Source organism: Raphanus sativus, chromosome 6, assembly GCF_000801105.2.
Source record: "Raphanus sativus cultivar WK10039 chromosome 6, ASM80110v3, whole genome shotgun sequence".
Classification (NCBI taxonomy): domain Eukaryota; kingdom Viridiplantae; phylum Streptophyta; class Magnoliopsida; order Brassicales; family Brassicaceae; genus Raphanus; species Raphanus sativus.
This window is the reverse complement of record NC_079516.1, coordinates 40777702-40793123: the sequence shown is the minus strand read 5'-3', so window position 1 is coordinate 40793123 and position 15422 is coordinate 40777702. Positions and strand designations below refer to the sequence as shown.

General features: G+C 35.8%; 3 protein-coding genes and 1 long non-coding RNA gene across 5 annotated transcripts; 2 read left to right on the top strand and 2 right to left on the bottom strand.

Moving 5' to 3' along the window:
* Positions 1-3474: 3474 nt before the first annotated feature.
* LOC108805905 (uncharacterized) lies at positions 3475-5403 on the top strand. Its single transcript, XM_018577894.2, has 5 exons — positions 3475-3767; positions 3854-3903; positions 4161-4284; positions 4385-4483; positions 4703-5403. The coding sequence occupies exons 1-5, from the start codon at positions 3581-3583 to the stop codon at positions 5320-5322; spliced, it is 1080 nt and encodes a 359-aa protein (XP_018433396.1). The 5' UTR covers positions 3475-3580; the 3' UTR covers positions 5323-5403.
* A 31-nt stretch (positions 5404-5434) lies between these two features.
* Positions 5435-7962, bottom strand: LOC108805906 (uncharacterized). The gene is made up of 6 exons (XR_001942467.2): positions 7750-7962; positions 7143-7328; positions 6778-6877; positions 5939-6000; positions 5649-5816; positions 5435-5572 (listed from the first exon to the last, which is right to left on the bottom strand). It is a non-coding gene; the product is annotated as an uncharacterized LOC108805906 (long non-coding RNA).
* A 519-nt stretch (positions 7963-8481) lies between these two features.
* Positions 8482-10090, bottom strand: LOC108812605 (vacuolar protein sorting-associated protein 29). Of its 2 annotated transcripts, XM_018584903.2 has the most exons (4): positions 9961-10089; positions 9715-9870; positions 9335-9472; positions 8482-8928 (listed from the first exon to the last, which is right to left on the bottom strand). In XM_018584903.2, exons 2-4 carry the CDS (start codon positions 9844-9846, stop codon positions 8626-8628), a joined length of 573 nt encoding a protein of 190 aa, XP_018440405.1. In that variant the 5' UTR covers positions 9847-9870; positions 9961-10089; the 3' UTR covers positions 8482-8625. The 2 variants fall into 2 exon arrangements, with proteins under 2 accessions (XP_018440405.1, XP_018440404.1); XM_018584902.2 differs by having other exon boundaries at positions 9715-10090.
* Positions 10091-11660: 1570 nt separating this feature from the next.
* On the top strand, positions 11661-13600 carry LOC108812603 (U-box domain-containing protein 39). Its single transcript, XM_018584901.2, has one exon. It carries the CDS (start codon positions 11839-11841, stop codon positions 13432-13434), a length of 1596 nt encoding a protein of 531 aa, XP_018440403.1. The 5' UTR covers positions 11661-11838; the 3' UTR covers positions 13435-13600.
* Positions 13601-15422: the final 1822 nt, after the last annotated feature.

Below are 15422 nucleotides of genomic sequence, written 5' to 3'. Positions count from 1 at the left end.
ATGCAAAATCAAAGGACATAACTATCCTAAATCACTTACATTCTCTAATATAATTTGCTGTTTAAAGTTATCTGTCTATTTTTTTTAAAAGCTGGTGCGATCATATATGACTTTGCTTTTTCTTAATAGACATAGATTAGCCTACTATTTGAAAATAAAATACTCCACATCTTTATATAATATTTTACGTTTACATCTAAAAGCTTTTGAATATCTTTTAGATCTAAGACATACGCAGAATATTTTAGTAAAGCATTATTTTTAGCTATTTCTATAAGAAGCAAGATGTTTACTATAATATAAAAAAACAATTATGTAATAAAAGTTAGTTTCGTAGATTAAGTACGACTTATACATTTGATGAATAGTAAAATTGAAATGAAGCATACAAATTGTTTAGTTATTTAAAATTCTGATTGGTGAACACAAATTTATTTCTAGAAAGGTGAACGATGAATAATATAATACTAGATCTTAATCCGTGCGATCGCACGGGTATTAATTTTCAGTTTTAGTTTTTGTTTATTTATACTAAATAGTATATTTATAATATTTGATCGTTTTATATTGACTGAGCTATGGATGAGTATTTGGATATCCATTCGAATTCGGTTAAAATCTATTCAGGTTTGAGATTTTCGAGTTTAAAGATTCTAGCTCTTTTCGGGTATTTATAAACTTTGGTTCCGGTTGGATTTGGAATTTTGCGGGTTTGATAACCCGTTTAAATTATTTTAAATTTTCAAAATTTATATATCTTTAAATATCCTTAAATCTAAAAAAAATATAACATGTAAATTTGAGTAATGTAAGTTAAAATACCTAAATTAAAAATTACAATAAGTTTAACTTGAATATTTGGATGAAGAATAAATATATATTTTAAGTATTTTTTTTGTTTTGATTATTGTTTATCTAATTTAGATGTTTACTTTTGATTATTTTTTTATATTTCAAATATTTTAAACAACTTAAAATAGCTTATATCTTGGATATTAACTCGAAAAATAGCTAAAATATTGAAATATATAAATATGATTTAAATACATTCGAATATCCGAAATATTTTGTTCAGATAAGGTTTGGTTATGGTTTTCTAGATACCAAATGGTAAATCTTTTTGGATATTATCTAATTTCGTTTCAAATTTGGTAATTTTTTTTGTTCAGATTTGTTAAATGAATAGTTGATATTATAATTTCCATGAATTGTTTGTCCAATAAAAATGTATTTTTTTTAATTTGACATTGATTTAATTGAGAAGTTAATGAAGTGTATTTAATTCAAATTTAATTTTAGAATACAAATTAATGTAAGTGGAAAAGACAAAGCATTAAAATAGAAAATATTATTTAATTGTGTATTTAATTCAAATTTAATTTTGGAAAACACATTAATCAAAGTGGAAAAGATAACATTAAAATATGAAGTATTATTTAATGTCAGTGGCATAGAAGTGTAAATAACACTGAAAACTAAGGATATTTTTATATGTGTACTTCTGTTTTAATAAAGTAGATGATAAGTCTTTAGCGGTTATCGTTCTCATCCACAAATCAGATGTGTCATGCTTGAGGTAGCTATATTTATGGGAGAGTCTTTGCATCTTATCCCTTTTGTCTAGCTTTCAAAACTCTGATGTGCCCTATTTTCGGTCTTTACTTGCCGCAAGTACTTCCGGTCTTTTACATCAATTGATCAAATATAAAATTATAATCTCAAATCTTCTATGAACAAGTACTTAGGGGTAAATAATGAGACCAAGTACTTAGGGGTAAACTGCTTGAAGAGTAAACAGTAGGATTTGCAGATGCTACAGATTTGATTTACAAATTGGTTTCCATTAAAAGAAAATAGAAATATTATTTACGATGTACTTTCAAAACAAAAGGAGTATTTAATAATAAAACAATTTCAAGAAATTTATCCATTGAAAGAAAAAAGCGTGTACAATGCAACTGGTCCGTGAGTGCATTTACGCATGGGATATCCAACTCAAAAGAAAAGTAAAAAATATATATACATCAAAACAGTGTTAAAAACATTCAGTTAAGAAAAAAACAGTGTTAAAAAAACGGGTGAATTTGTGTAATAGCCAAATTAAAAAAAAAATTAAGAATATGACTATGATGTTGACATTATTAGATTTCCTAACTTTTTCACCATTTTCTTCCGGTTTTGTCCATTTGTGAAGCAAGTTGACGGTAAAATTATTGTTGTGGCGTTTATGATATCAACTTTTTGATTATAATGTCATTTTATAAATAGAATAGAACATGCTATAAATGACATAGTTCACATTAATGAAAATTATTTAAATATATTATACTATGTATGTTTACAATTAACAAATAGCATAAACGTAACTTTTTTGACAGATAATTCAGCAATATATTACATGATTACTAACTTCTAAAAGAAAATATAAATCCTTAACCCAAATATCAACATATGCAAATAGAATAGTAACAAACGAAAGTATGTCAAAATTTAAATGTTCTATTACATAACACCAAAATAGTATAGAACACTAACTTCATCTCAACCTCTAAAATCTAGATACTAAACCTTATCTCAATTCCACCCAAATATAATGGAACAATAATAAATAACATATTACAAATGGTGAAACTTTGAAATGTTTATTCCTCACCTTATAAATACTAAACCCTAAATTTTAATCACTAAACCCTAATTCAAATGTAAACCCTAAACCCAAATATTAAAATATATTTTTAAATAAAGTAGAACACTTTTTATTAACATACAAATAGAATAGAACAAAATAAAATAGTATAGGAACATGTGGTGAGAATGGAAGAAAATGAGTGGTAACCGGTAATTGAAAAGAAGAAAGTCACTTAAATTTTTTATTAACTGGATGATAGGGATAATATAGTATATATTATAAGAATAATGGATGTACTTTTTTTTTGGTTAGATGCTAAATTATGGTTTATTTTGTAGCCATCTCACCTAATTTCCCTTAAAAAACATACTCCAAAACAAACACTTTTTTTTAGCAACACTCCAAAACAAACAGAGTCAAATATACACACCTTTAAAATGTCGCCAAAATATAATACAACAAAAAAACAATATATATATTCATTTTAATTTTTCATTTTTTTCTTTAAACTGAGAGGTTTCTTCAAATATGAGATATTACTAATTTCACATATGGTGTTTTGTGAATTAATAACTTTCAAAGGATCACACACCTGTAAGTTTTTAACCCCTTTATGATATATATATATATATATATATATATATATAATTATAACAAACATATATATAATATATAAAGATAAGAGAAATGAGGTCTAAGAAATAAATCCCAAATATAAAAGTCAACAATAATATTTCTAAGAAACTGAAAGTACAGCCAAAAAAATTGAAAAGTCTCGGATAATAATCTCATCTTTCTTATTTACAGGCTAGTATAAAATTATAAATAGGATACAAATACATACACACAGACTGTACAAGGAGAAAAATCCAAAGTTTCTATCTCTCTCTCTCTCTTTCTCTATTTCTCTCTCATTACTCTCACTCGTTAATTTTAATCGATCTGGAGAAAATGGTGAACAAGCAATTGTCTTTGCACGTTGTGGGTCTGACTGTTTTGGTGGTCTTCTTGTCATGTTTTGTAAATTACATTGACTCTAAACAGATCAAAACCTATAAGCTCACCAGAGGAAAGTTGTCTGTTACATTCACTAACTATGGTGCTGTCATGACCTCTCTTCTTCTCCCAGACAGACATGGTCTCGTGTCTCTCTCTCTCCTCTCCTTTCGCTTTTCTCATTTTCTGATTTAGATCTGATTTTGTTTTTCTTCTAATGTGATTCAGGAAAGCAAGACGATGTTGTTCTTGGATTTGATACTGTTGATGCTTACAAGGTAATAGTATTCTCCATGTTATCACTTTTTGGGTTAAACTATGGTTTGGATAGAACTGGATGTTCGGCTTTAAGATCGTCACGTTATTCGATGTGTCCACTTACTTTAAAGATATTATTATTAAATTGGTATTAATATTTTATTGGTTTTAAATTATAACCTCAAGAGTCATGACACAAGTCGTGAGTCCCAATAAATGTTATTGTGTTTTTCAGCGAAACATAACTTTATATTTTTCGTTTTTTCTTATAATATAGAATGATACAACTTATTTTGGGGCAATTGTGGGGAGAGTGGCTAATAGAATTGGAGGTGCTAAGTTCGAGCTGAATGGTCAATTGTACAAGACCGATCCTAACGAAGGCCATAACACTCTTCATGGTACCCCCATTCTTCCATACTTCTTCAATTGTTTTCATTTATCCTCTTAGAATATTTTCTTTTTAATCAGATGTAAAAATGTTACTAATGGTTAATTAAGGTGGTTCAAAGGGATTCAGCGATGTGATTTGGTCAGTCGAAAACCACGTTCCCACTAGCCACATCACTTTCAAATACCATAGCTTCGACGGTGAAGAAGGTAATAACCATACTAATCATGATTCAAATATACATAAATTAAAAAATAATCTATCCATCCAAAATTTCACATTCCATGGGTGGTTTCAAAATGAACATTTATCAGGGAAAGAATCTTGACAACGATGTTGGCACAAACTTTTCAAGTTGTCATCACTCATCAGTATATATTACATTCATATTAATTTAAGAAACTTATAAATATAACGAAATAAAACAGGATTCCCCGGGAACGTGACGGTGATGGTGACGTACATGTTGATCGGAGAAAACGAACTCGCTTTGAAAATGGAGGCAAAGCCACTCAACAAACCCACACCGATCAACTTAGCCCTCCACACATACTGGAACCTCCACGGCCACAACTCCGGCGACATCCTCTCCCACAAAATCCAGCTTCTCGCCAAGAAAATAACTCCCGTCGACGAAGAACTCATCCCCACCGGCGAAATCACCTCGATCGCAGGAACTCCTTACGACTTCCTCGAGCCCCGCGAGATCGGTGGCCGGATCCACGAGTTACCCGGCGGCTACGACATCAACTACGTCGTCGACGGAAAGGCCGGGAAGCATCTGAGGAAAACCGCTGTCGTGACGGAAGAAGTCACTGGGAGGAAGATGGAGCTGTGGTCGAACCAGCCAGGTGTTCAGTTCTACACGAGTAATCTGCTGAAAAGTGTTGTCGGGAAAGGTAACGCGGTTTATAAGAAGTACGCAGGGTTGTGTCTGGAGACGCAAGGGTTTCCCGATTCCGTGAACCACAAGAATTTTCCGTCGCAGATTGTGAACCCTGGAGAGAGCTACTTGCATGTTATGCTCTTTAGGTTCACTGCTCATTGATTCCTTTTTGTTTTGTATATTTGCTTGCTTTCGGGCGGGTTTGGGTTTTCACGATGAGTAATAATTTGAATGTCAGTATCATGCATTGGTTTCTAAGGAATAAGAGTGAAGATGTTAGAACCATTAAGAGGATGAAATTGAGGCAGTCCCAGAAGCGAGAGAGACCAGACCTCCCATGTTTTGATATTTTTAGGTGATACGAATGCAGATCCTTCAACTCTTTCTCAAACTTCTGCTTCACCATTATCACCTGTTCAATGTTAATATATGAATCTAAACTCATGCTCAAGCAACAAAAACTGGAAGTGTATAATAACTTCTTTTACCTGAGATGTGTTTATGCCTAGCCTTTTCGTCCATGAATCGTTCGGAGCTTGAGCTATACCTTGAATGCTTCTGGCAAGACAAGACCGGATGTCCAGTGCGGCAGTGCCCATTGTAAGATGTTGTCTATGGTGTTTGATATGACTCGGGTTTCATCAGATAGAAAACATCTGCAAGTGTTTGATTACGCTCAGTTATATCGTATGACTTTATTTCCCAAGAGCATCAGATCAGGTCAGATAAATTACACTGCCACGAAACTTTTGACGCTGATACCAAAATCAAGACTTACATGCGCAGAGCTTCACTTAGATAAGTCATATGCACAGACTCAAGATCCATCATATCCTTGACCTGAAAAAAAAAAAAAAAAAAAAATTCATTTGCAAGAAACCAATAAAAGGCTGCATACATAAGGCAGAAGAAACTTGGTAAAGTATGAAAGTTCGATTCCAATTATGGTAGATTTTCTTTTTATAATTTTTATGTATTCTTTTATTAACTTTTGTCAGATGTCATATACCGTTTATTTAACTATATTCTCTTTAAATTTCTTCATTTACAGAAATACTATATGTTTTCCTTAAATCTCTTTTAATTCTGTTTATTTATTTATAACCAGAAATACTATATGTATTGTAATAATTCGATGATTTTTGTAGTTTCATATCATTTTTACTGTCACTATTATAAAACACTACTAATTTCAAGTAAGCAATGTTTTCTATTATTCCCTTGTTAGATAGTGGCTCATGTTTGTAAAAATGTATTTTAAATATTAATATATATATACATTATTGGTTGACAAAAGAATACACAACAATTAAAATAAAATTTAGTTAAAAGGAAACTCTACGATATAATCATTTGATTCTTAAAATATTAAAAGGCCAAATTATGCTAGTGTGCTTTAGGCCGCCAAACTAATAGGTACGGCCCTGGTTGCACTATGCACTTTGGTTTTAGAGTAGATGAGCGATGATTTCAAACCAGTACCAAACTACCAATAAGCTATAGTGGACAGAAGTTCGCTTGAAAGGAATAATCCTACTCTTAGGTAACCTAACATTTAAGCAGGCCAGAAAAAATATTTCTATCTTGACCAAATAAACTGTAGTGTAAAATGCCCACCTTATGCTTCAGGGAATGAAGGAACTTGGACCATGATACGTGAGACAATTTCGAATGTACATATTGCTCTAGTGTTGATACAAAATGGTTGATCTGATGCCTGGCACAGTAAAGAAAGACGTCAAAAGATACCAAGGGATAACATAGAGACAATTCAGGTGTTTATCAAAAGACATTTAGCATTTTCAAAAGTATTGAATAGATTGATATCAATGTTTTCTGTTACTCTTATAAATGGTCATGCGCCAGAATAAATATGATTACCATACACCCAAGCAAATGCAATCCATTGAGTAACAGATACTTAGCTCAATGAGTCACCAATAAATTATTTAAATATGAAGCTTTTATATATATAAATTTACCTTAGTTTCATCAATATATGTAACCACCGGAGTTCTTGCTTCGCTATCCCCTGTCCTTACGGAGGCAGATAAGAGAATAGCAGAAATCCAAGGGTTTCTAGAATCCTCTGTTATCCCTCCAAATTTAGCATCCTCAACACCTTGCAGTCGCAGAGCATTCAACGCCAACCTAACCAAGCTTGATTCCTATTACAATTACAAGAAACAAAACGTAACTAAATGTGGCAGAAAGAAGTAATATTATATACAAATTTTATCTGCTCTTGAGAACGCGCCAGATAAAGGCAAGAGGACTATAGACATTTCACTGTTCTCAATAACACGTCGCCATTACTAACATAATCTCAGAACATCAAGGTTTTCTCCAAATCGTAAAAATGATTTTGTCCACAACTCATTCAGCAAGTGATCTGCTATCATCTTACTGAATTTCGGAACGCAGAATCCTGGATTGATCTTAACAAAACTCAAATTAACTAACCAAAATTGATACATTACCGAATCCACTATTAGGTTTCCGATCCAAAAAGATATTCACACAGAATCGAAATGCAAGTTCCTCTTTCCGTACATGAAAAGCTTAAAATCGTTGCGGCACTAAACTTACATAGACGGAAGAAGCAGGTGAAGCACGAGTTTTAGGTGGAGGAGGAAATCGACCACTATCGGAAAGTAAGGATTCACAATTTCGCGGTGGAAGGTACGGATCCTCCACTTTGAGCTTCTCGAGAAGCTAAGCGAGGTTCGTCTCCGTCACCATTATCAGAAACACTGAAAATGCTCACTCACCGAGCAATCAGTGCAGGAACATTTTGAAAAGAGCCTCTTCGTCGCAAAAGAAAAAAAATGGAACACTTAAACGAAGATAATGGCCCAATGGGTCATTTCGTCAGAGACAAGCCAATTCACAAGCCCAATTGCTTTTACAAAGAAAACTTTGTAAGGTACATGAGGTGAGTTTCTCGAATCTTTTCCTTGCGGAGAAGACGTTCTTGAGCTTTGTCATGACCTTGTATCCACAGCATAGCCTCGTACTTTATCTGGATTCTTTCAACTGTGAGACGGACAAAAATGTTTTATTTCGCCTAGTGTTGCACTATATTTCAATCGACTTAAGCGGTGGTCGTGTAATTTTGCTCTCTGATAGATGTGAAGTGTTCAACCAAATTTCATAAAGTGAACATTTCTGGAACGTAATGAAGTCATCTACTCAATAAATAATACATTCTTATACCATCAATGCACATGAAGCCAGGCTCAACCGTATCTTTTAACTGGAACCTAAAGAAGAAATAAAACTTTTTCTGTACACACTTTAAACAAAGTCGATCAACTTCCAGAGATTTGCAAAACATTGTTATCAGTGGTCCAATTTCCAAATCTTTAAAAATTATTTTCACAGGCAAGCTAAAGAAAGTTGCAAGATCCATGAGTGATTCCAAACGAAAACACAAAAGAAAACAGGGTTCATCTTTATAATACGCTAAGGAGCAGAGTTGGAAGTGGAGGTCTTCTTGAAATCGATCTTGTCGACTTTAACCTCTCCGTCGATGAGCTCATAGACATAGACCACAACTCGAAGACCATCGATATCCATAAGAACAAAGCTGGGGTTAACATCTTGGTTGATGCTACTGTAAGCTCCAGTAGCAGAGCCTGGGTTAATCACGACTCCTCCCTCGTGTTTGTAGGCAGTGAACTGGTGGGTGTGGCCTGTTACAAGTATGTCCACGTCGAGTTGTCTCTGAAGCATGGCAAGTGATTCTAGATCACCCCATGGGATCACCTGTACAGCAAACAGAGACCATCTTTTCAATAACGCCGCAAATAGAGGTACAAAGCTAAAGGAGGCATATCTCCTTCACAGTTTAGTCTAAAACCTTGAAACAGAAAATAAAACAGTTTCAAATCCTAGACTTTCTCCGTTAACTATTCTCCAAAGACAGTTCTTTATCATAACTAGAATAGGTAACTGCAGATCAAGGAATATAGACAAAAAAGAAAAGCAAAATAACAATTGTTTATTATAAGATAATTTAACGAGTAGAGGCTGTCAGTCCCAGATATCTTAAGGACACACACACATCAACGAGGCAAGCGAACTCAGATGTTGTGTGATACGAAGGACTATTCATGCTAACTCGTGAAGGAGCATCATGAAATGCGAAAGAGTAGAGAGAAAAAAACAGAACCTGGTGGCCGTGGCAGAGACCAAGCTTGAACTGGCCGATAGTCAAGGTTTTGGTCTCAGGGTATCGTGCATCTTCATCAAACTCCCCACGAACTATATGCAGATCAGGGCATATAGTCTTCAAGTAGTCATGGATTTCCTAACAAAATAAAAACAGTAAAAAAAAAAAGACCATAAGCTTAGCAGTTAGCACTCACAAAACTAAAAGAAATATCATTGATTTCCTCATAAAATAAAACTCATAACTGCTGAGTGAGTATATCATTGAATCCTCTTATCATCATCACAGGTAAGTATTTTTAGATCAAATAAGAATGATTCTCCTGATAATGAACCGGACGAGAAAAGATTAGAAAAATTTAAAGAAAAAAAAAGCCCTACTTTGATGCAGAGATTGCCAGTGCAGATGATGTGTTGAATCTTGCCAGGAACAAGCATCGATTTGAACTTTGGAGGCAGATCAGCCGCTCTATGGGGTACATGTAGATCCCCTAATGCCAGAACCAGTACCATTTCCAACTTTCCCGATTTATATATCTGGAGAGAGAGAGAGGTCAGAGGTGAAGATTATTCCCTTAGCGCGAATCGGAGAAGATCGAGCTTCCTAGAGCAGCGATTGAAAATTACGAGATTTGGTTCGCGGGAATCTCAGAGATCGCACAACGAAGATCCTTTCTCCTTCTGTATGATCGATCGCTCGCTCCTCTTCTGTTTGTTTGACTTTACCTTCCTTCCTTCTCAGCAAACGGCGAAACTATGCCCAAGACGACGTCGTATGATTCTACGATACTTTTGACATTAACCGGTTTCTTTGTCGGTACATGAAACCGAATAACCGAATCAACTCATTAACCCGGTTTCTACGCAATCATGAATTATGCTCTGCTATACTCATCAGTATCAACGGCAAATATTGAAAACTAATTCTATCAGTAGACGGTTTTTAAGTTAAACTAATAAGCAGTTCTCAAACAAACAAAAAATGCAAATTTGGAGCTTTTGTTTAATGCTCCATCATTCCATCCAACAATATGACTCTTTTGCAGACTTCAATTGTAGATTTTTATCATTTCGTATAATCCATTAAACTACCCATCAAGGCTTAAATTTTAGTATTTTACCATACGACTCGTTTGCAGACTTCAATTGTAGATTTTTCTAATTTTGACCATAAAAGGGTGATAGTGTAATCTTTTATGAGAAAATCTCAGACAGGTTAGAAAACGTAGATTGTATGCTCGTGTTTTTAAGTTTGTATGCTCGTGCTTCAAAATTAAATTTGCGTTTGTATGCTCGTGTTTTTAAGTTTCTATATGGTGAGGTCGTGGACAAACGAAAGTCATCAATTATTGGATACTTTTTCTCACAATATATCACACGTATTTGGAACGAAGATTTAGTCGTTGGTCAAATAGTTGTATGGTCAACGTTTCAGTTACCAAGTTGCCAGTTGGGATAATCTGCAAATATTCTTCCCATGTCATGTGCTCCAGTCACCAATTTTCCCATTCATCATGCCTTACATAACCATACATTATTATATATATAACCCAGAACAGCTGAAAGCTGAAGTCTCAAGAATAAATACTGGCATTACTTCTTTGGAAAATTAACAACACAATGACTTAGTTATAAAAATTGGAAACCATATTTTAATTCCTGTTGAAGAATCTTGAATCGTTAACTCAAACTACTGCCGCTGGATAAATATCAACTTTTGTCATTGATTATAGTTTCGATAAGGTGCATCTTGTTTGTATTTACATGTTTCTGAATCTGATAGCTTAATGTATTTATAATCTTTTGGTATGTTTTGTATGTTGTCCATATAATGATAGACATGTTGTCTTAACTTCTCTCTAAATCAAAACTAATAAAACCAATTGCATTCTTTTGAAATACAGACCTCTACCCATGACATTTTAGATAACGGACCTAATTTAGACACAATATTCACTACTCATGGTAAAACGAACTCTAATTGAAATGCTTCTTCTGTTCTTCTACGGCCAACTTGCTTTTCCTTTAGTATGACACTGTTATATATGGGTTGTATCAATCTGAGCATATTAAATTGTAGTTTCTGATAATAGCAAATTTAATAATCAGTTCGTGTAGATATTGATTCGATCTATAATTTACTTCTGCATCAAATGGCAGATACGTAACAAGTATCTACAGAATAAGTATTCGGGGTGAACTGAATATTCCTTTAGGTTTGGGGCAAAATGAAAAACTCAAAATTACAATTTAGCCCACATTATTCGGGAAACCCTATTTACTTGTGCGCTTTTTGGTCGTCTCTAATCAGTTCTCGTTGTTATCGTTTTGTCTTACTTATTAAAATCTTTGCTTACTCATCGGAGATGTCGATTTTGCTCAACAAAAACTCAATTTCATCTCACCTCCGATAAAACCCAGAAGTTGAAGTAAAAAAAAAACTCTTACAACAATCTCTCAGATCCGTCTTTTGTGTTTCCTCTTTTTGTCGGTATAATTTCTGCTATGGGGGAGACCGGAAGACACAAATGGTTCTCCTTCCACCACCACCGCTCAGCCTCCGCCACGTCTAGGCCACAACACAACCCCGGCGAAACTCCGACCGAGTTCCTCTGTCCGATCACCGGCTTCCTAATGTCGGATCCCGTCGTCGTAGCATCGGGTCAGACATTCGAGCGTATCTCCGTCCAAGTCTGCCGGAACCTCGGGTTCGCCCCGAAGCTCAACGACGGGAGCCAACCCGATTTGTCGACGGTGATCCCTAACCTCGCAATGAAATCGACGATTCTCAGCTGGTGCAACAGGAAGAAAGTGGAGCATCCTCGGCCTCCTGACTACGCTTACGTCGAAGGCGTGGTCCGTGCACGGATGGATAAAGAGCCGCCCGGTACGGGTAACCGGGTCGTCGCGAGGTCGGAGATTCTTCCTCCCGTCGCTGAGAATTCTCCCTCGGATTACGACTCCGTCATGGGAGCGATTCGATCTCGGTCGAGAAACTCCATATCTTCCTCTACTTCTCTTCCTCTTCACCACCATCACCGACCGTCATCGGAAGCTGAGAATCTAAACCGGATCCAAAGCTCATTCTCCACCTCAGATTACTCGTCTTTCCCTCCGATGTCGGAAGAAGAAGAGGAGATTTACAACAAACTGAGGAGCGCGAACACAGTTGATCACGAGCAAGGTTTGATTCTTTTAAGGAAGAAGACGAGAACCAGCGAAAGCTCGAGGGTTTCGCTCTGTACGGACCGGATCCTCTCCTTGCTCCGGTCTTTAATCGTGTCTCGTTACAACATCGTTCAGACAAACGCCGCTGCTTCGCTGGTCAACCTCTCGCTAGAGAAACCGAACAAGTTGAAGATCGTGCGGTCTGGTTTCGTTCCTTTGCTGATCGATGTTCTGAAGTCGGGGTCAACGGAGGCGCAAGAGCATGTCGTCGGGGCGTTGTTCAGCTTAGCGGTGGAGGAAGAGAACAAGATGGTGATCGGAGTTCTCGGCGCGGTGGAGCCGCTGCTCCACGCGCTGAGATCGTCGGAGAGCGAGAGAGCGCGTCAGGACGCGGCTCTCGCGCTTTACCACCTGTCGTTGATCCCGAACAACCGAACCAGGCTGGTCCGAGCTGGTGCGGTGCCGATGATGCTGGCGATGGTGAGGTCCGGCGAGTCTGCGAGCAGGATCCTTTTGTTGCTGTGTAACCTCGCGGCTTGTTCGGAAGGGAAAGGAGCTATGCTTGATGGAAACGGAGTGGCGATACTTGTTGGGAAGCTTCGAGAAGGTGGAGCTGGTTCGGAGGAGGCGGCGCGTGAGAATTGCGTGGGGGCTTTGTTGACATTAAGTGCCGGGAATATGAGGTTTAGGGGACTGGCGAGTGAGGCTGGAGCGGAGGAGGTTCTGACGGATATTGTGGAGAGTGAGAGTGGAAGCGAGCGGTTGAAGGAGAAGGCGGGGAAGGTTCTGCAGGCAATGAGAGGCGGAGAGAGGGAGTTTGGAGAAGGTGCGGAGGCGCGTGAGTGGAACCGGATGTTGGAAGCGAGTGGGCTAAGTCGTTCTCAGTTTCAAGGAGGACAAAAAGAAGGTTTCGCTTATTCTTCTCAATTTTAACGTAATTCAAACCCTTTTTATTTTCTTTTTTATTGGTACAAATATATTTTTTTTCCAAGGTTTTTTTTTCACTCTTTACAATTTTTTTTCGTTTTACTATGTATACTCTTGAACAAAGAGAGGTGGCAATTATTTGGGGGAGTGAATTTGTAATATTTTGATTGTTTTTTACAATGAAAAAACGACAACAAAGGTAAATGTGCTTTCGTTTACCCGTGTTTCATGTGTGAGGCCTAGTCGTGGAGGACTAAAACAAAAGTCGTCTCAATTATTGGTAGTTTTATTCTTATATACACACGGTTTCAAAACGAGGAACTAGTCGTTAGTCAAATAGTTGTATAGTCAACGTTTCAAGTTGGAATAAATCTACTACGTACATTCTTTGCCTGATGTCATGTGCTCCAATCACCAATTTGGACATTCGTCATGCCTGCACATATCAATCTCTCCTTTTCTTTTTCTTCGCATATGTTACAACAACAGCTGAAGGCTGAACTTGTCAAGACATATACTTGTTACAAACAACTGAAACCAACTACACAAAAGCATGATCAACTGATACGCTGGGTTTGGAAAGATGCTAAACACCACGAATTCAAAATCAACCAAATTTAAATTTACCTACTTATATGGTCAGACGGTATAGGCATCTAATTCAAATTGTGATCAATCGAATTTGTCTAGCACTATTAGACAGACCCCAGAAAATTAATTGGTTGGGCCGCGGCCTACGGATCCCCGGATTATCAAAAATAAAAACATTGGAAACAATATACTAATTGGAAACAATATACTAATTTCTGTTGAACAATCTTGAATCGTTAACTCAAACTAAATTTAAATTGCTGGATAAATGTCAATCCTCGCATTGACTTTTTATTTAACTGGTTACATTTTTATGTGGTTACATTTGTGCTTTATATACTTCTTAATCTGATCGTTATTATGATCATATAATGTTCATATAATCGTAGAAATGTGTCTTTTTTTTGTCTGACTTCTTTCTGATCATAACTAAAGAAAAAAACAATTGCCAACTATATACAAGCCCAAAAGGCATACCACTATCCGTGGGACATTCTACAGAACCGGACCTAAATTAGACACAATATTCACTACTCATTGTAAACCTACCCATCTTCCACCAAGTTTTGTTGGTAGGAGAGAATCAATCGACTCAAAACCATTATATTCAGACCTGAAAGGGAAGATGTAAGTTCATGTTTATTTTAGCAAACAACTAAGTTTCATTAGTTTTCTGAAAGATTTGGGAAGTATAAAGGTCTAGGGTTAGTGAAGTTGATATGGTGGGTTTAAGTTAACGAATGCTACAATTCATTCCTAATGATTGCATAAAGGCAAATAAACAGTGTCAAGCTATTTGCTTGCAAAAATTTGGGGAATCTCTAAGCTTACTTCTACTTGAAATTTGTTTAAATGTTTTGAAAACTGAATTTTGATATTGTTTAATAGAAAATATATGTGTACAGGATTATATAATGTCAAGATTTACTCACTTAGATTTTAAAATTGTCTTTTAATATGCAAACCATATGATAATGATGATTTGATCTTTTAGAGATAAAAATGAGAAACCATATATATGAGAGTATAACAACGTAGCTAGCATAACTTGAGAGGATGGACACTATAAGAAAAAGTGGAAATAAGGGAATGTTGTTATATATGCCATTTTGATTCTAAGTTCTTTGCAGATCCAGTAAAGTCCACTACTATTTCTACTCTGTTTTTTTTTTGGTGTGGAAATACGTTTCTCAAGCATCCCGATGGAGCGTCTGGTTACAGAAAGGAACATGGCCTTAACTTTTTAACATAGCACCACAATGTTAACAACGTATCAGTTATCAACAATACTTCCTGTTTTCACATAGCACCACAATGTAACCACTCGATCACCGCAGACAAACATAATCTAAGTCTCAAACATCACCATATTTTAGCTTCAAACACAAGTCAATTATGAAAGC